Raw genomic sequence first — 21,830 nt, forward strand, 5'->3', positions numbered from 1 at the left:
TTAATTAATTATATATATTTATTATTATTTTTATTTTATTATTTCTCTTCTACGTGACTTTACCGAAAGAACCAAGAAGATGAATCCCTGCAGTCACGAAAGCTTCAAATCGAAACATGAAGCATGTGTCCCGATGTCAATGGCAATCGTGAATGTCAATGCTTCATACGCCTATAACGCGTGGTGCACGAACAATTACTCCCTGGCAATTGCTGCGACTGCAGTACGTTTATTTTATTTTCACCATAACAATCATTGTTTATTGGGACCACCACGGTTATTAAGTGTGTAATGATTATCTCCAATCGGAGCCATCCTTTACCCAATCAGCAATGTTTCAGTACATTCTCACGACGAGTTTGTCGCGAGCATTCCGCTTGATGCATATGTGTCCTTCTCAGTCCTGTAGCTGAGCCACATTCAAACGAGTGCAGGAATGGGGGCACATAGACACATAGCCACGATGGGCTGTCACCGATATGGTTGAGCGTGTGTGGTTTACATGTCCACGCACCTTTTGTCGATGCGTGGCTGGATGAGGGCCTCTTACCACGCCTTGTGGGCCGTGAGAGATATTTCAGCAATTCCGCCACAAATTCTTGTTGTAGTTACCAGCGAAACGCCGTACTCAAATTGCAAATGCTGTGGGTTTACTCTCCAACACACCAGTGCACTGAAGTAGTCACTAATTGGCACGTTTTGTGTACGTGACAAACTTTACTGATTGGCTGTGTCGGGTGGTGGTGGGTTTAACGACACATTTATATTTACCGAAATAACTTTTATTATGAACAGTATTGGTCGCGAAAGCACACGTGTTAAATTTCATAATAGCACACTGGTCACCGCCGGTTCATGAAAGTGGCGAGTTGGTTTTGCTCCACTGCCCCCTCTATTGCCCACGAAGCCTACTACACCTGTTTGATTAGCCTGGTCTTCATCAATCCAAGCACTTGTCAAGATTAAACCCTGGGGGAAAAAATGTAGTTGCTGCAAGGCAACACTAATTGTCCTTTATACAATATATGAACGAATACCTCTCCTTGCTACCCATAGGTCTATATTTTCCTTGAGCAATTTACTGAAGTTGGAGTCATACTCTTGAGATATTATCAGCCAGCAACATCTGTTCACGCGATCGCCAATGATCACCGCTGCGTTCACGCAATCGTCTAAACCTACGCTGCTCACGTTGAGCAGCGCGCTGTTCTAAAACGATTGGTGAGTTGCGGTATCATTTGCAAAACCGTGTTACTGGTTCCCAGTGACCTGTGCTTGATTTCAGGCCGTGCGCACCGGGGGGCGTGGGGCAGTGGGGGGGCGAGGAAGGGGTGCGTGACCCCTTTAGACAACTCGGCGCTATAATGAGTACCCGGCGTCGTGGTGATGCGGTCAACGTCAGCGCGGTACTAAGAGCCACGAAGGCAGCCAAGCGAGGCGTTGACTCCCAACGCCTTCCCCGCCTGTCACAGATGCTCGCCAAACTAAGAGAAGGCACCGTGCACAATTTACCGAGGCCAAAAGAGCATCTTTGTCGACGAGATTACATCTTCTGTATATATGTATTAAAAAAAAAACAACCTCAACTTGTTCTTCAATAACACTGTGGCCTTGAAAGGAAACGTATACAATAGGCAACGTGTCTTGCAATGCCACCTTCCTTACAGAACATTCCTTGCGATGAAAGTAAAGGTTCCCGGCCCCCCCCCCCCCGATACATGTATTTTTTATCCCCCTGAAATAAAGAGAATTCTTGAAAAATGTCAAGGAAGAAAAGAGTAATACATCAGTTTGTAATACTGGATACGCCCTAAAGGTAAAAGCAGAATAGGAAAAATGCCCCTCAAATTATACCCCAGTATCCGCGGGGTATAAACGGTACATGTATAAAATAATATATGACTATTAAAGGTGTATTTGGAAGGGACCCTGAGGCTTACAGGAACTTTATAAATTGAGAAATGTTATATTAACTATTCCCTGCAGGCAAAAAAAAAGAGAAATGCCATGTGGTGTATTGTGGTGCATAATAATAATAATAAACGTGTCCATCTGGAGCAGCACAGTATCACTCCTGCAATTTCGTACAACTTCTCGCTTAGTTCATGTAACAGGGCAATACAAAAAAAACATACCGTATAAGTATTTTCCAAACAATTTAAAACAACCAATGATATTTACTGTGGGATGGTGAACACTATCACGACCAAATCGCTCGAACTGCACCCAGTGATGGCAGATCGAGGAGGCTAAGTAGGGCTGATCTTGGTGAGTACTTGGATTTGGTGACCACTTAGGACTTGCCTGGTGTTTTAGCAACAGGGCTGTGAGGTGCCCAGGAGCTGGAAGTGCTGAGCATCAACCCACCGTATGCGTGGTCAGGGAGATTGTTCGACCATAACTTCACCGTGCTGATTCTAGATTTTAAGCTTTCGTGACTGCAAGGATTCATATTTTTAGGTTTTTTCGGTAAAGTCACGTAGGTAAAAAGTTAAAATTAATAAAAGTAAAAAAAAAATCACGACGTTTCGGAGGCAACACAAGCTTCCGTCTTCAGGTGGAACCGTCACAGCACGATAGCTGCATTTGCTTGATACAGCTATCGTATCAATCACTTGATACAGCTATCGTGCTGTGACGGTTCCACCTGAAGACGGAAGCTTGTGTTGCCTCCGAAACGTCGTGATTTTTATTTTAAGTTTATTTTACTTTTATTAATTTTTATTGTAACTTTTTACCTACGTGACTTTACCGAAAAAACCTAAGAATATTCACCGTGCTGCTCAGCTCGGGTTGGTGAAAGCGAACAAGCCCACGGTCGTTTAAGATATCGCTTGCTGCTGGTGTTAGATGTCAGACTCAGGCTTTATGTCAGCTGGTAAGGCCCAATGAGCAAAGCCAGCTCTTTTACACGGATGACCACAGCCCAAGACAGTTGGCAGTGGGTGGCAGCGACAGGACCCTGCAGGGAGGGAATGTGCAAGCTAAGCAGACCACAACAAATTATCTACACTGCCCCGTGGCAGTGGAATTGAACTCGGGAAGTCAGATTCAAAGTGGAGAACTACCCACTGCACCACCACTCCCTGCACAAGTCAATGTTATACCAGCTCCAATCCATCTGTGCTTGTTGCATGAGAACTTTGCTCTATTGATACAGCAGAGCACACAACATTCTGCAGGCAAAGCTGGGCTGAATGAACACGTTTAACGCATCAACTGTGAAGTGCATTCCCACACAGCCTCGCGGTGACATTTGCCGCAATAACATGTGAGGGGGGAATGCAATTACGCTTTTAATAATAGTGGGGTTGCATTCCTGGGAGATAGTCGTTCGGCACAATTAAAGTATTGCCCAGGACGAAGCGGGTCATGCACGTGGTGCAATAATTTGTCACGTTTCAAAATTATTTACACGAGCACCATTTTATTTACATTAGCAAAATGGACACTGCTTAAGTAGCATGAACTGTATGCAGTATGTAAAAAAAAATGCTCTATGAAAACATAAAGTTTCATGGTCATGCTGAACAGCTCTCCGACGCATTTTCGGGTTTCACCGCGTGCCATTCGGCACGATATCCCAACGTCAAAAGTTTTCTGGAGAAAAAATAAGTTTCCCTAGAACGTGGAGTGAAACGTCGGACATCATAGCCGAACAACAACGCGCGGTATAACCTGCGAAAGAATAAAATGTTCTTGTTTCACCACGACTGCCTTACTTGGTTTTGAGGCAATGTTTTAAGGAGGCACTTTCTTGGAATTACTTGGCCAATTCCTTGAGCATTTATGGATTTTCTCACACATTAAATTACGTCTGTACTGTTGGCATTGAGCTGTGCAGTGAAACCATCAATTACAACGCTTCTAAAACACCTGAGCAGTGGGTTATACGAGGTGATTATCCCTGAATGGAATGTACAGAACGACTCCGACGTGTCCTCAATAGTTCTCATGCTAAATCCACATAATATTTCTGCTCTTACACGTGTGGTTGGGTGCTTAACCCCATGTCTTCTGCTCTATATTGATCCCTCGTGGCTGGGATGAAGAAAATAAAGTGTAAAAAAACTATAATTTGCTTGTATTTGTTGGTATCTGTGAGCAGCCAGTGATGACCTGGCTGAAACCAACAAATCCACTGGACGAGATAACATGTTTTTTTTTTTACGTGGGCTCTCCATCCAAGGCTTAAACTTAAATCTCAGAGGTACCGGTTCATTGATCTGACACAATGATCAGCCTCCTGACCCACCCAGCCACCTGTATGGGCATTTTTTTCTTCCGTTTTTCCAATGCCCTTCCAATTGTGCCGTCAGTTTCATGTCACGAGACAAAGTATCGGTTCATAATTCTGGCAGGTTTGTGCCATAAAATTTCCCGAGGAAGTGGATACCATAAAACTTCTTCTGACATTCTTCTGAGATCTCTTCACAAATAACCTCTCATTTTGTATGAAGTGTTCCCTTCAATAGAGAGTGTTTTTGGGTGGCAGACCAACTCAGATTTGGAATTTTCTGCCGAAAGTATTGTGCCTGACCGCTGAGATTCTCTCATTTAAATATAAACACAAAAAATAGGTATTTTGTATGACATGCTGAGATTCTCCCATTTAAATATGAAAAAAACTAGGTATTTTCTATGACATGTTACATGAACTGGATCGTTTTTTTCTATCTGTACGGAACTCTGAAGACCTTTATTTGGTCTTCTGCACCTTATAAAAACGTAAAATAAATTATTGGGATTCATTTTTTGCTTGTAATGATTGGTGAATTGTCTTAAGACCTTCAACGCACTCCACTTGGGAGCCCAGATTAATCACCTATGGGTGAAACCGAGATTTTAATCCAAGACCTCATCGGGACCGGATAAGTGCTCTGACCCTCTAAAGCCACCCGACCACCTCTGATGCCCAATCACACGCACCACGAACACTTCACAACACATCGAACGTACCCATTTATAACACACACACAGTAGTCTCGGGATTATAAGACACTCCGGAATGTAAGACGGACCCCACACAGACATACGTAGACAAATGGTCCCCCGCCTTTGTCTCCGCAGTGGCGATGTTTTTACACACAGCACCAGATTCTCATTTGTGGTTGAGTCGTCGTAGGGGAGGCCCAAGACCCATTCAGAAAATCGTCACCGGTGTTGGCCGTGAGCGCGAATCGAACACGCGTCCGTCGGGTTCGTAGTGCAGCGCGACAATCACTGCACCACAGCTCCCCACACACACACACACAACACACACAGAAACACACGCAAACTCTCGTCTCACAGATCCAGCGCCTACCTCTACACGCTCCCACCACCACCTCCTCGTACCCGGGGCCGCAGACGCACCTCCCGATGGGCACGAGCCACTCGCCGTCGGCGCTGCAGAACATGCGCGGCGCCTCCTTCTCGACCGAGTTGTCGACGCACGCCCCGCGCACCTCGATGAGCGAGGACGAGTCGGCGCCCGTCACCGTGTCGGGGAAGACGGCCAGGCCGCGCACGGTGCGCGGGCAGCGCTTGTAGTAGACGCGCACGGAGACGAGCGCGATGCACGCGCCCACGTCTTGGAAGGCCAGGTGGAAGCCCTTCTTGGCGAGGGGGCCCACGTCGCGCACCTCCGTGTTCAGCTTCATGATGCGGCCGCCCAGGTCCACTTGCGTGAAGCTCTCGTCCGCCGCGATGGTGTCGATTTTGAAGAACTGGTTCTCGTCGACGTGAGCCGACGAGTCGCTGTCCGACTCGTGGTAGTGCAGGTTGAAGGTCTCCTTGCACGTCCCGGCCACGCCCGGGATGCTGCTGCAATCGCGGAGCGTGAACTTGAGCTCGATGTAGATCCGCTGGGCGCCCCCGCACGAAATCCAATTAGTCCTCAGCCAGTTGTTTTGGTTTGGCTCCATCACGTGGCAGACCTGATAGGTGGTGATGGGGGTGTAATATTCGTCGTAGCCGCTGATCTCTTCCCACTGTCAAAACAAGAAGAAAAAAAAACGCAATCGAGGACGAAAAATCATTCAAGCACACGGTGCGTGGATTCTGTGACACTTTCCGACGTGCGTTTTGTCATCGCAAAGAATGTCAACGAGAGACGATAACGCTGCCATCCGGGTCACGAAACTAGTTGACGTCACAGGGCGTGTGCCGTGTGATGTCACGGGATGACGTCACAAGCAACGACGTTGCAGGCAAGCGAGCGCTTGCGAGCGCTCCCCCATTATCGCTGATTTGTTATCGCCATGCTCGGGGTAACCCTTTAAATCTATTATTTGTTGGTTTTATGTAATATTAGCCTCTTACAACAACACACCTTCAAACTAAAATCTTGACGAGAGTTATTGAACCCTATGTTACAGACAGATGGACAGCGCTAATGTATTAAAGCTTTCGACGAAATAAATCGGCACACGCAGCAACTGCACTGTCAAAATGTCAATGTTTGTAAAAATGTCAACATTTTTTTCTTGATAAGTGTTTGTTGACAGCAAACTTCACGTTGGCAATTTGTCAACTTACAGACAAAAAAAACCTTCTAGATAGCAATAATCGACAAAACGCTGAATAGAAGAGGGAAACCGGTGAAGGCGCAGCCATGCAATTACTTCCTCACACTACTGCTGGTGGATGTATGCATGAATACAGTATTGCACTTCTTTCGCACTGTACGTAGCCATACCGTGCTAATCGGAGTTGCGGGGTGAAGGACAACAAAATAAACACGAAAAAAGTTCTCAAGAGACGAGTTTTCAATCTGGATTTAAAGGTGCATAGCTCCAGTGGCTTTCTAATTTCGGAAGGCAGAGCGTTCCAGACGGCCGCAGAAACGCATCTGAAAGCGCGAGATGCAGTGACCGTCTTTGTTGGATGGCAAAGCAAAAGCCGCTGTGAGGATGACCGGAGTTTGCGTGATGGTTTATGGATGTGCTTCCTCTTGAGGTATCCCTGGAGAACCCTTCAAGAGGGTGTTTTGGCCTCCTTTTAAACAACGGCCAGATAGCTTGTAAGAGGTGTGAGTACCCACACTTTAACTCACCACAGGCTGCATAACCCTCGACTCATTGCGGTCTACCCATTCATACTGCTGTGGTGGTCAGTGGAAGGGCGATCTAAGAAATTTGGCTGAATATAATATTGCATTTCGAATTGAATATGTTACTTTTTTAATTCGAAGGTAGTTCATTGAGATTCGTTATCTCTTTTTGAGAGGGAGACCCCAAGTGTCAGTATCATTATATGAGCAGTGCAATTACCCCGCGAACAATTACGTTGTGGTGTGTAATTTTCAAACTCGAAATACTTGAAATATAGAGTAGCCCGGCAATACGCACTCAGACACCCACACATGTGAATTGTGTCTAAAAATTGCCTTGCTGAAGGTTGAACGATTCCCAGCAATTTTACAAATTGTTGCGATTCAGGGTCACAGTTCGATATAAGAGTTTTTTCTTTCTTCATCACAACGTGGTGAGCGGTAGCGACCAAACGGGGATGAGGGCACGCTACAGCGTATCTCCACTCTGCGTCTCTATGCAAAGGTCACACTATTGTAGTCCGTCAGCCTTTTGGCTTTCCAGAGCAAAGTTGTTCGGACGAATTTTGTTTCAGAAGAACAACTTCTGGACCGCTTTCCACGTGGAGATACTGGACAGAGTTCTGACTCCTCTATGCATTTTACCTGTAATGATCCACAGTAAATGCAAAGTGAGTTTTTTTAATGCAATTGAGAACTACATGAAAATTATTGCAATAACCAATTTTTTTGCAAATGCTCAGACAGCATATGAGATGCGCTATCACTGAACGTTTAATGCTGTTCAATATGAAGATAACTGATTGTATGTAATGCGTCCGGGAATTGGTGCAAAGACTCACTGCTCAGGTTGCGATTTGATTCAAGAACCAACTTATGTTTTCACATTGTATGTGGACATAGCGGCGAGTTACGGCTGCCCAAGTCATTCGAACCAATTACAAACAACATGCGATCGAAGAATTGTGGTCGTCGCAACTCCTGATTTGACGCGTGCATCGTAAGATTAGGAAGCGATACTAATCCATGCACGCTTACACCTCTCGTCGCTGACATCTATTTGAATGAATAGAGGAGACGACTTTTTTTTGTTTAATATCACAAAAACTATCATGCTAGTATTCATACCCATGAGAGCAGTCCGACAGCGATGTCCAACAGTGTTAGCACAATTCTTGGACCAAACTTGAGCCGTATGATGGATTCTGCTACATTTTGCATGCAGGTGAAACACATTGACAATGTGCGGAAACTTGTTTGCACATTTATCCCCGTATTTATAAATCCCAGACCACCTGGACGCGGTTTTCAACGCCGCAATTAACTTTGGGACTCAACTTGTTTGCAAGCCAGCCGTTTCGAAATACAAAATATTTAGGAAACGATTTGAGTGCGATAATTAGCTCTGAGCCCACACACCCCTCGCGCCGGTGGCGTTAAACACCCCCACGTTTTTTTTTTTAAACAAATGCCCCCCCCTGCTCCTCCACCCGCCACGTGACAACGCCCTGTGTCCAAAACAGTGCTGCTTTATTTGGCAGCCCCCCCCCACCCTTTTTTTCTATTTGGCAGCCCCCCGTTTTTTCGTTGTTGTTGTTGTTGCTCAACGGCGGCACTTAGCGAGCTTCGCATTTTGTATTTTGAGAGCGCACGTGTTGGGCGACCTGGGCGCAGTGAGTCTGAGCGGCAGATGGGCAAATTGAGCGAGCTCTCTGCCCGGCGGAACTTTGCCATTAGCGCTAATCCGACAGCTTAGCGGGAGCAACTGGCGGGGTCAAGCCTTGCTTGTGTCGGCCGGGCCAGGGTCTGGTCAAGCTAGCCTGGACTGATGTCTGGCCGTTTGAAACCAAGCAGTGGGCAATTATCTGGAAACCGGGGTGGCGGGCGTGTCTCTTGCGGTCGGGCGTAAAAATGCCAGCTTGTGTGCACGCGCATGTGTGTGTGTTTGTGTGGGGTTTGGTAGTGTGTGTGCTCGCTAAAAAGCACTTGCCCCAATGGTCTGTTAAGGCTATATGGGGGATCTTTGTCCTTGTAGTTAGCGCGCAGGCTCTACGAACCCGACGACCCGAGTTCTATTCCCGCTCACGGCCAAGACAGGTGACTGTTACCTGACCCGGCCCTGGGCCTTCCCTAGAACGGCTTAATCTCAAATGAGTACCTGGTTTGGTGTATAAACATCCCCACTAAGGGGACAAAGGCGGCTGGGCATGGTGCTGGCCAACCACCACTTCGTTCGCAGCACTTGCTCCAAAAGTCTGTTAAGGCTATACAGGGAGTCTTTGTCTTTGCAAAAGCATAAATCAGAATCCATGTCGGTGTGTGGTGAGCGCTGGCGGAGTGATTAGCGGACTGCACAATGCAACCCACGACCTGAAGTGAATTCCCGACCGCAGGTAGCATCAGTGGCAAATGTATGAACCGGTCACCAGGTAGACCCAGCCTTATACGTGCACCTGGTGGGATGTGTAAACATCAGTGCTAGGGGAGACAAAGGTGGCCGGGCCGTGGTCTGCCTGGCCACACCGCTCTCTCATGTGCCCTGCCGGCCTTGATAGGCGTCTCGCTAACAGCACTTGTCCCAACTTTCTAAGTAGGGATCTTTGTCCTCGTATGGGCATGACCTTGTATAATATTAGTTCATGTGCAGTGATGCAGTTCCCCTGTGTTGATATTAGCAGCATGTCCAAATTAATTTTCACGTCAACCATTATTTCTATTTTTTGTTGAAACCCACAGCGGCACGATGGTTAGCGCCCTGGGCTGCATCTCTCGTCAACCCAATTTATATTCTTGGCCATGCCGGGGCCAAGCGTAGGCCAACTCAGCCTTAAATGAGTACCTGGTGTGGTGGTGTAGAGGCATCGATTAGTGCCAGGGAGACAAGGCAGAGAAGGCATGGCACTGACCCCGCCAATCCAACCGTGTAGTTCCGCTGTCAATAATATGCGCTCCCTAACAACACAATGCCCTCGTGGTCGGCCCAGTCTAATGGGGGGAGGGATCGTGTTCGTCTGTGTGTAGCCCGTGCCAGGACGCGTGCAGTGAGCTCTTGCCCTCCGTGCGGATATGGCAAAGCTCCGAGTCCCAGCTAAAACTTCTTCTTTGGCAACAAACCGGAACATCGTGCCCACGCACAATCTGGAATACCGAAGTAGCAGAACAGATTCGGCAGCTGCGATTGCGAATCCCCCTTTAACGTGTCAACACTGCGCAATGCGCCAATTAATTTGCCTAAATACCAAAGGAGCAATTTCCATCTGCTCAGTTTTGTGCAATTCTCCGTGTGAGAGCGTGGTTTCAGAATGAAGGGGGTGGGGGTGGGGGGTGGGGGAAACAACGCTGTTCTGTTGACATATTCACACTGCTTGTTTCCCAGTGCACAAGTCTCCACGCTCGTACTCAGGCTCTGAATTGTTCTGGGGGAAAACAAAGAAAGAAAGAAATAACACGAACCTGCAGTGACTATATAGCGATTCATAACTGAAAGTTATTTAATGGAAATGCTTTGTGGGCGGGGAGGGGGGGTTATTGATGACTTTATATAACGTCCGTCATCCACTATGGCTAAGTGGTGGACTGACACACGTGAAAGATCGCCTCTTTTGCAAGGGCCACCTGGGCTACACGAAGCAACTTTTAAAAACGTTAAACGCGGACAAGACAAAAGTCGCGGGCTACCCGCTCCGGATAACAGGACGGATTTGACACTCGACTCCACTCACACACGACAAATTATTGCGGACAATCGGAAGCGCTTTCGGCGAATCAGAATTGTACAAAAAACTGCGGTGAATTCCGGACATTAGTAAGAATATCTTGGGCAGACGGTAAAACGTTTCCGTGGAGACACTACAGCCCCTGTTGCAGATAACAAGGGTCACGGATGAGAAAGGAGTTCTTCTGCACGACCCGGCATGCGGCATGGTGACGAGTCGATTCCGTTCAGCACGTACCAAGGCAAGTCACGCTTGCGTCTGCTAAAGCAGCGTGCGCGACACCCACCTCCCCCTCCTCCTCCCTCCGTGTGCGTGGGAATTGAAGGGGAAGAGAGCTGCCGTGATTGCGAAAGTGCTTTGTGGCCAATACTGGGACCCAACGGGCAGTGCACGGTGCAATAATCTCCATCTTCACGGGCACTGCTTAATTGTTAAGAGACTGATACCGGGTGCCTGTTATGAGCAACAAACATCATCATTATTTATGCCACACAGTCGTATTCAGAGTGCACTGTGTATTATGTAGTATTTGCTTTAGTGCATGCCAAGTGATTGTTTATGAAAGCCCCCACTGAGTCTTAGGATTCTTTGCAAGAGGGTCCTGCATTGGGATCTTTGGTCAATGTCATTAATGGAAGGTTGGCTTAAATGAGAAAACTCACATATACGAGGGGATGATGCTCAACACTGTCATCTCCTGGCCGCCATACAGCCCCATCGCAAGCCCCTGGTGGTCCCTCATCTAAGTACTAACCAGGCTGTCAAACTGCTTAGCTTCAGAGATCCAAGAACAAGATGCAGGGTCATTTGGTTGTAGGACAATTAACAAATACAGGCCATCGCCAATTCGCTGTTGGATGAAGGCCTACCCATGCTGCGTCAGTCATGAGGGCTTGTTTGACCATACTTCACCCCGCCGGTCAGTGCAAGCTGGTGAAGATAGAGAGTTTATATCACTCGCCACTGATTAATAATTAGCCGCGGCTGGGAATTAAACTCAGGAGGTCAGGTTCAGAGCGCGGTGCGGTAAACACCGTGCCACCTCTCCTCTGCACCCCCTACCCCGAGAGCCAATTTAACCGCCGCATATAAAGTGTCGTTGTCTGCAGGCGCAGGTAGCAGAGAAGTGCTGTGACTTGTAATGCACCATAAATGCATTGCAGTGGCATCGTGTCCGTGTGCAACAACGGGTCCCCCGTATGAATAACAGCCCTCGCGGCTTAGCACTCGCTCGCTCATACTCCACGCGTTGGAAGCTGCAGGCTTCTGTTACACGTGTGCCGATTAAGGGCGCTCACGGGCCAGCGTTCGCCCGGCGAAGGGGTATCAATTCCGCACAGCGCCAGGGAGTTTTAAGCGCCGTCTCCTTTAACCGCGCCGGTGTGGCTGCGCTGGGAATATCAGGTGCCTCACTCAAAAGCGGCTTATACGAGCAGGACTCCCTCCCTCCACGCCCCCTCCCCTCTCCACCCACCCCAACCCACCTTTGCTTTGTCAGACATTCGGCCGTTGTACTCACGACCCCCTCCCCCCCACCCCCCGAAGGCGAATTAGCCGTCAAGCGCAACCGAAAAATCGACGAAAGTCGCGCTCCGTAGCCTGGCACGCGCAGAAACTGGTGCCCGTGGATTTGCGCGCTCGTGCTGTTCGTGAGAGAAACGCAAGCAGGCGAGAGAGCGAGCGAGAAAGTGAGCGAGAGAGTGAGCGAGAGAGTGAGCGAGAGAGTGAGCGAGAGAGTGACCGAGAGAGTGAGCGAGAGAGTGAGCGAGAGAGTGAGCGAGAGAGTGAGCGAGAGAGAGAGAGCGAGAGAGTGACCGAGAGAGTGAGCGAGAGAGTGACCGAGAGAGTGAGCGAGAGAGTGAGCGAGAGAGTGAGCGAGAGAGTGACCGAGAGAGTGAGCGAGAGAGTGAGCGAGAGAGTGACCGAGAGAGTGAGCGAGAGAGTGAGCGAGAGAGAGAGAGCGAGAGAGTGACCGAGAGAGTGAGCGAGAGAGTGAGCGAGAGAGTGAGCGAGAGAGTGAGCGAGAGAGTGACCGAGAGAGTGACCGAGAGAGTGAGCGAGAGAGTGAGCGAGAGAGTGACCGAGAGAGTGAGCGAGAGAGTGAGCGAGAGAGTGAGCGAGAGGTGGGGGTTTTACATAAAGCTAAGTTTAAAAATGTAAAAAATTTTTTTTACGAAATGATGAACGAAGCAAAGTGCCGAATACACTGAGCATCTTCTTGTTTCCACTGATCGTAAAAAAAAGAAAGAGCGAGTGAGCGAGAAAGTGAGCGAGAGAGTGTTAGCGAGAGGTGGGGGTTTTACATAAAGCTAAGTAAAAAAAGTACGAAATGATGAACGAAGCAAAGTGCCGAATACACCGATCATCTTCTTGTTTCCACTGATCGTAAAAAAAGAGAGAGTGAGCGAGAGAGTGAGCGAGAGGTGGGGGTTTTACATAAAGCTAAGTTTAAAAATGTAAAAAAAAATTTACGAAATAATGAACGAAGCAAAGTGCCGAATACACCGATCATCTTCTTGTTTCCACTGATCGTAAAAAAAACGAGAGAGAGATATGATTCCAATTGTGAAGAAAAGTCGGCTTGCGCCATGGCTTGTTTACTCAAAGGGATTAGACCCATCCGCCCCTCTCTCTCTCTCCTCCCGATGGTCAGTCAAGGAGGGCGACGGAGCCGCGTCTGAAGGAATGGAACGCGTCTGAAGGGGCCGTCGACCCGCTGAGACGGAGCGATTAAAATCAGCTCGCGTGTAAGGTGCTGGCTTGGTGGATTGCTGCATCGCAGAAGCGCGAGAGATGGCGAGACGGCTCGGGGCAGGCACTCATTCAGCGGTGGATAGATCATGGCTGATAATTGTGTGCGTGTGTAAAGTGGGGAGCGGTGGTGTAGCGGTTAGGGCGCTGCACTACGAACCCGGCGACCCGAGTTCGATTCCCGCTCACGGCCAACACCAGTGACGATTATCTGAATCAGTCTTGGGCCTGCCCTAGGTCGATTCAGCCTCCAATGAGTACCTCGTGCGGGCCTTCATAGGTGCTCGCTAACAGCACTTGCTCCAACAGTCCTTTAAGGATATACCTGGGATCTTTGTATTTATTTTTGGTTTGAAATGACTAATCTCAAAGTGTTCAAAGTATGCTACGGTCTAATGCTATTTGAAGATTCGCACAATCACGAAATTAAGGTGAGCTTCAATAACCTTGCTGTTGTGCTTGTTGCCACGTAAACAGAACATGCCAATTCGTCACTAGTACAGCACACCGGTGCGTTGGAGAGCCAAGCCACAACATTTACAAACTGAGTACGACGTTTCGCCAGTAATTACAAGTAGCTTCACCAGGCGACAGACAGATTTAGTAAATCTCTATTTACGTGACAACCCTTACTAGTTGGCTGTGTCGGGTGGTGGCGTGTTTTAACGACACTTTTATATACTTACGCGATCTAAGCCAAAAATCCTCTATGATGGATGATATTGGTCACGAAAGCCTGCGTGTTAAACTGCACCACGTTTTGTTTGGTCAGATAAACAGCTGCAGTTGAAACGTGGACCGTTAGCACATGCAAATTGCAGTGTCTGTCACTTACAGATTCCATTTACTGGACACAGTCTAATATATTTAGCATATATTTGTATATGCAAACAGTCGGGGTACGTGTACAATTAAAGTGAACTCATTGACACGGTTAGACTAATTCAGGACTTGAGCCATATGCGTCCATATTTTCCGTATCAGGCGCCAGACATTTCCGTACCATGGCTGCCTTGATCACATCGTAACTCGGCTATTGCAACTCTCCTCGAAAGCCTCCACACATCCCCTCACCAAAACCCTCACTCCAGATGATCCAAAATGCCCCTTGCCAGACTTCTCACCCATACACGTTAACAAGACCGCATCATCCCAACACTCCACCTCTGTCCACTGGCTCCCAATGTAACCCTCGGATGAATTTCAAGAGGGCACGAGCCGTCTTCAACATCTTCCTTGGACTCACAACTGCCTAACCCCCACCAGCCTTGTCTCACTCTACCGCTGCCCTCCATGCGCTCTGCTCCAAAACTCACGGCTTTCTGTCGAAGCACCCCCCCCCCCCCACCAATCAATCTCAGCCCAGCCGGAGGTGACTCAGTAGGAGGTGGTGGCTCTTGTTTTCATTATCGTGAAATACCTTCCTCTTAGCAATCAGTGTTGCTGACTCCCTGTCCCTATTCAAGTCCAGGACTATGATGTTCCTTTATTCGTCTGCTTATGACTGTGACTCACTCTTTCTTTCCATAAAATAATCATGCCCTCTGTATCTGTACAGCATCTTGAGATGCAATTGCATTTACACGCACGGGGGAAGAAAAACAACTTGTACATTGCATTGCATCTTGGCAAAAAGGCTACATGTTAAAAAGTCACTCACAAATCCACAGAAACAAAGATGAAAAATTAATCATGAGAATTAAATTACGATAAAGTAATAATACGTTACTCGTAGAGGACTAAAATGTTGTTAATTCGTGAAGATGCGACTCAAATAATCAGCCGACTGGGGTGGCGAGTTGAAACATTCACGATAAAAATTTAAATATGTCCTTGCTTTTCTTTACTAAGTGTTGGTCAGTGTCGAAGAATTTAAATAAACTGAAAATATCAAAACAAGTACTCAATCATTTTTGGCAAGTAATAATGTATCAAGCGTTGTTGTGGAACATTGTGGTTAATGAGCGAAATCTACTCCCGTTTATCTCCACACAGATAAAAAACTGTTTTAGTCTATCAGCTTATAGGCTTGGCATTCCACGGGTGACTGGGGGGCGACCCCAATGCCCAAAGATCTGCGGATCCAGAGTAGGACTCCTCAGCCGTCCTCAAGAGCCACCACCAAACCTGATGGACGTCATCCTCAAACCCCGAGGGACTGCCGCGGTGGTGAGATGTTAACTACCTCGCCTGGTATACAGGTGGTCGTAAGTTCAATCCCGACGCCTGTATATTTGGATTCTAGATTTGAAGTTTTCGTGACTGCAAGGATTCATACTCTTTGGTTTTTTCGGTAAAGTCACAGTAATTTTGCTGTGACGGTTGCACCTGAAGACGGAAGCTTGTGTTGCCTCCGAAACGTCGTGATTTAATTTATTTACATTTTTTACCTACGTGACTTTACCGAAAAAAACAAATATTGTCTCTCTCCCCGTAGTCGCGTGGCTTTTTCTTTCTCCGCATCCCGCTTTTTTTACCCTCCACATTTAGAAACGTGCTTTTAGAGTATTTGGCTTCGATACATTCCCAAGTGATACGCCTCCTAATTGGTGGCCAGGTGGCTTCTGAAAAAAAGAGCTCGACATAGCTCAGTGGGCCTTACCTGGTAAACTATTTAGATATTGCTTGAGAACAGCGGACGAGTTTTGTTTTGTACAACATCTCTCCGTTGGATATCGCCTTGTTGTGTATATGTAGGGCACTCTCCATGAACATCACCTGACCGCTGAATGAAATTTACTAAATCTGTCTGTCGCCTGATGAAGCTAGTTGTAATTACTGGCAAAACGTCGTACTCAGATTGTCAATGTTGTGGGTTTACTCTCCAACAAACCGGTGTGCTGTACTAGTAACGAATTGGCACGTTCTGTTTACGTGACAAACCTCACTAATTGGTTGTGACGGGTGGTGGCGGGTTTAACGACACATTTATATTTAAGTGATCTAACCCAAAAAAACCTGACGACGGACGCTCGTGTTGCGTCCAAAACATCGTGATTTATTTTATTTTATTTCTACCTACGTGACTTTACCGAAAGAACCAAAGAGCATAGACTTAATAAGGTCGATGATTGTCCAACGTTTGCGTCTTTAAAACAAGTGCTGCTTAATGTATGGTCTGAGGAAAGCGCATATCGGCTGACAGAACAACGATTATATATATCTACACGTAACTATTTTATTTAACATACGTTTATTTACGTTGTCACTTATTATCACTTGGCTACATGTGCCTGAGAGTGAGTGCCTTTAAATAGCTCACGAGCTAAACGCTCCAACAACAAACTGTGTACTTGGGAAATGTAGGTGTCACGGTTTTCACGCGTATTCCACTGGGAATTGGCCCTCCCTGAAGGCAACCGACATTGTTTCTATCACGGCCAATTCAGACGTTGTATGGGCCATGGAGCACCTAACAGCGGCTTACACGAGTGGGTTATAGCAATACGACCCCTGGTGCTTAAGTGGTGATTCATATAGAAATATTTGTCTAATGACTACAGCAATATGACCGGCGGTGACGGCGGTTCGAGCGGTGGGCGAAGCGGTTAGCGCACTGCACTATAAACCCTGCCACCCGAGTTCGAATCCCCGCCACGGCTAGCATGAGTGGCGACTGATATCTGAACCGGTTCTGGGGTATCGCACCTACACCAACCCTGGTCAAACACCTCCCTGTGACTGACAGAGCTTGGAGAGGCCCTCGTCCAGCAGCGTATTGACAAAGGGCTGTACATTACAATGATCTCGTATGTCAATTTCAGACAGGTGGCACGTATAGCAGATGCATTGTTTTGTTACCACATTAGTTCGAGAGAGAGAGAGAGACCAACACGTTGACATATATATAACACGCGCAGGTTAAATAGAAAATCCATCCAGCAGTGGATTACTGAATGAAAGATTGTACGTCTATCGCTGTAGTACACTGTGTGTAAAAACAAAGAGGATGCAGCTTTCATGCGCGATGCCTTACAACACTGGCCCCCGTGTGTAACGGGAGATGGCGCAGGAGGGGCGAAGGGATTACGGCTCTCACACACCCATTGTGTGCGTTCGCAGCAGCAACCGACTCGACCGCTTAGTAGGGGACAGTGGTTGCTGAACCTTCACCGCAGCAATTGCTTTGCACCCTCTTTGGTTCTCAATCATTGAAACATTTACAACGTTAATAGATGCACAGGGGGTTTTGATGAAACAATGTGAGTTGTACTTTTATGTGCCCGTGCTAAATTCGTGTTTTCGATGATTTAGCTTCCACAAATAAATCTGGCGTCTCTCGCAGCCCCAGAAAGGGCATCTTGCACCCCCATGGGGATATGTGCATCCCAGGTTAAGAACCACTGGCCTATGTGAACAAAGCGAATCAATTGGTCCCAATGCTTATCTTACGGGCAGGGATTATATTCAGCCGGAGCTGTCTGGGGCTGAGCTCTGTAAAATCCATGATAAAAATAATAATCCCCGCTTATGAACGGGAAGACAAATTCAGAGGGTGTGAAGCCTTTTAACGTCTTGTTCACAATGCTGTTGGTGGAAGGTCTACTACTATAAGCGCTATGAAGAAGGGCCCATATCCGAAACGTCACTTGTTATATATACACACACACACACGTATACATGTTTTCTTCCTCCCCCTTTCACGACCGTGCGGTTTAATTACGCGATTGTGTCGAGCTCTGCGTGTGCGACGAGTGAGTTGAGTGCTCAGCGTTTAGCTGCGCGTGCTGCGGTAGGGTTAACGCGCGCACTAGCGCCGGGGGATGCCACACTTCCTGCTGCCCGCCACGGATGCACACGTGGGGTGGCTGCGGTGGTTTAGCAAGCGCTCCCAGTAGCGAGAAACTGCTCAACCTATCCAAATGCAGGGCCCTCTTTGTAGCCGCAGTTTTGAGACTCGACGAGGATTTCCGCGGGGGTGGGTTAAGGAGGCGCGGTCATAGTCATCGTGTTCCCATGATTGATGTTGAGTAACCAATTATAACGTAACGTTATGCTGGTAAGTCATCTGGGAGCGGACGCATCAGCGGATCCCCCATCAATTGAGGGGTTATTCCCACTCGTGTCTCGACGCGCTACCACCACCACCACCACCTACAACCACCACGAGACGGGAGGGTTCGGTTCACATGGAGCTCGTTCATTTCTCAACAACAACATAAAACGTTCAGAGACCGCGTTGCCAGTTGCGTTCACACGCACAGAAGAAGATAAACACCCCACATCAATAACAACATCTGTCCACAATGGTCAACATTACTACCGTCTTAAAACAGAAACAAAACACTTTGGGGACTATCGTTTTTAATGGTAAAAAGAACTGACAATACACTGTAACATGATAATAAATGTAATGTGAATAGCTTAAAAAAGTCAAAGAGTCTCCACTTGTTCGCCATCGTTGTCAACACGTTGCCTGGAATCTTCTCCAGGTGGTCTACAGAGCCCGCAGTCACATTTCTTGTCGTATTATTGCAAATTCTCAGAAGTGTTCAAAATTTTTTGAAGCACCCTGTATATGTGTTGAACTTCTTTCGCACCGTACGCAGCCAACCGGTGCGGGGAGAGGACGACAACAAACTAAGCCCATGAAGGAGTTCAACGTTGCATGTAATCGACTCGCTGGGAATGGCGGTATATGCGGATATGTGAATAGGTCGGATATGTGAATAGGTCGGATATGTGAACATCAACAGAAAGCGACAGTAGCATCGGGCACACGTATAGGGCACTGGGTAAAAAAAAAGCTAAATTATTCAACGTGGGAGGGAATGCTTTCCTGTGATTTATAAGTCAGCGATTGTGCGTGAGATCAAGAATGCCGTTATCATTGCGCGTGAAAAGGTCAGATTTATGAACGTCTGTGGAAAATTACATTTACATCACGCACCTTTTTAGCAATGGGTGTGGGGCCGCTTAATTGATCAGGGCGGATGTGACGGCCGGATATGCGACGTTGTACTCGACAGCACATGTATGTGTACTGCACAGGCATCTCTGTGCTCTGAAAAGGAGCCATCGCCCGAAACGTCATGCTGAATTATTTTACAGACATTTAACCGTTGTAAGCCTTGGTGGGTGCAACTGACAAACGTGTTGAGGCTTTCTTGTTTTCTTTTTTAATCTCCCAGCAAAATGGACAGACGGACTAAACACAGACAATCGAACCATGCAATGGAAAACAAACCCCTGCGTGGAATGGAACTCACCCCCTCATGTGGATCGGCCGTCCATCGCCCCTCTCCTTCCAACGATTTGGAGTCCAACAGGTCAACTGTGGGAGCGAGATGAACACATAGTGAGACAGCGCTCCGTTTCAAGTTGTCGCGGGCTTAACTCCGGAAAATATTCCATTAAGCCCATCGGTGTGAGTGCGTGCGTGCGTGTGTGGGGGAGCGGTGGTGTAGCGGTTAGCGCGCTGCGCTATGAACCCGGCGATCCGGGTTCGATTCCCGCTCACGGTCAATACCGGTGACGATTATCTGAACCGGTCCTGGACCTCTCCTAGGTCAACTCAGCCTCAAATGAGTACCTGGTGCGGTGTGTAAACATTGCTACTAGGGAGACAAAGGCGGTCGGGCGTGGTGCTGGCCACCCACCCCCTCGTGTACCGTTCCGGCCTTCATAGGTGCTCGCTAACAGCACTTGCCCCTACAGTCTGTCAAGGCTATACGGGGGATTTTTGTCTTTGTTAGGCACACAGACGGGAACAACTTGCAAGGCGTCCCGAGAGAGATGAGAGTTGTGTGCCATCGGATGATTACGCACGCGTGGTCACGCGCGCGCGCGCGCACACACACAGCGATGTTCACGCGCGTTGTGTTTAGCGCTGGTGATGTTCACGTCGATATATCATATCACATACGGGAGATACGGAGCAAGGGTGTGTTGTATTGTGATGAAAGCTCCGCTACGGCGATCGTTGAGGTTTCATCACGTGCAGTCTATAATCATGTACAGTATTTATCAATGCAGTATGTAGAGAGAACGCATGCGGAACCTGGATTGTATTCTCGCGTTGCGCGGTCACGAAATACGTCACCAGAAAATACTGCAGGGCACCTTGGCATTCCTGGCTGGAGATGATTATTCTTTAATTAGCAAACGCTTATTTTTTTATCCGGCATATTTGTCAACGAAGGAGCGGTGGCGCCGCGGTTGCCGCCACTATGCTCTCTATTCTGCGCCCGGCAAGTGATGTTAGAACTGGTTTTCACCCCCCCCCCCACTCCTTCCTTTCACCAACCTACACTGCACCAATGTGGTGAAGTATGGTCATACCACCTCCCCCCCCTTACGATCCGATACGGCGGCGGGGAGTCCACTATCTATCCAGCAGTGGATTTCAGAGAGGAGGTGTAACGTTTCAATTGACACCGCCGAGTTTACGTCAGTAAGGGCAAGTTTTATTGTTTTATATTAGTATTATTTTATTATTTTCCTTCTACGTGACTTTACCGAAAGAACCAAGAATATGAATCCCTGCAGTCACGAAAGCTTTAAATCAAAATGTAAGGTTAAGTTTGTTTAACGTGGTGAGAAATCGACGTTTGTGGAGAGAGGGCTGTGCCAAGGTGGCATCTGTCCGGGTCAGCAATTCGTAAAAAATAAATCCACACCCGCCACACCAACCACATTGCAAGTATCCGTCACTTGTGACTGTGGCTTCTCATCACGAACCACCACCACCACCACCTCCTCCAGTCTAAACCAAGCGATCCGAGAAATATTCGTTGAGAACATTACGCCCGGCGTGTGCGTGTGTGTTAGTGAGCATGTGCCCATTGAGTAAGATAAAGTACAATTGTTGTTTCCTCTTGTTTTGTTCAATTCTCACACCGCGTTCAATCGCCCTAGGTGACTTGCCCAACAACGGTGATTAACAAGTGCCGCGTTGCAGCGTTTAACATTCGAGACGGGTCCACTTGTTTTTAACGCGACTCAAGCCTCCCACCCCCCCCCCCCCCCCGTATATTGAACCACGCGACAAGACAGATGTGGAAAAGGGGACTAATTCCAGGAGGGCGATTTGGCCGAGGAGCCGGTAATTGGTACGAAGTGCTTAACCTATTACGACAAACAACCCGCCAATTTATTTGCTCTAATGTTCTGGCATTCGCCCTCTTGCCCACTGGCATCCATCCATCCTCTGGCTAGATCTCGCGTGATTTCTGAACGCACTGCTGCTGAGTCTAGATTTGCCCTATCCCACAGCCGTTACATTGAAGCCCCGCTACGCACGGTCTTATGCAAGCAATGCCGTTTAAAGCATAGACAAGCAGAGAGTGGGTTATGACTCCACATATATTATATAGAGAGTACTGTGTAAC

At 47.7% G+C, this 21,830-nt stretch overlaps 1 protein-coding gene across 1 annotated transcript in view; it reads right to left on the minus strand.

Moving 5' to 3' along the window:
* LOC133352492 (ephrin type-A receptor 4-like) overlaps positions 1 to 19,770 on the minus strand; it is a 152,847-nt gene extending 133,077 nt beyond the window's left edge. The window contains exons 1-3 of the mRNA XM_061568169.1: positions 19,710 to 19,770; positions 5,306 to 5,972; positions 2,540 to 2,544 (exon numbers count right to left, since the gene is read on the minus strand). Of these exons, the coding sequence (XP_061424153.1) occupies positions 2,540 to 2,544; positions 5,306 to 5,906 (606 nt within the window). The 5' untranslated portion in view covers positions 5,907 to 5,972; positions 19,710 to 19,770. The remainder of the gene's footprint in view (positions 1 to 2,539; positions 2,545 to 5,305; positions 5,973 to 19,709) is intronic.
* Positions 19,771 to 21,830: the final 2,060 nt, after the last annotated feature.

This window comes from Lethenteron reissneri, chromosome 40 (assembly GCF_015708825.2).
Source record: "Lethenteron reissneri isolate LAM-NWPU_2019-01 chromosome 40, ASM1570882v1, whole genome shotgun sequence".
Classification (NCBI taxonomy): domain Eukaryota; kingdom Metazoa; phylum Chordata; class Hyperoartia; order Petromyzontiformes; family Petromyzontidae; genus Lethenteron; species Lethenteron reissneri.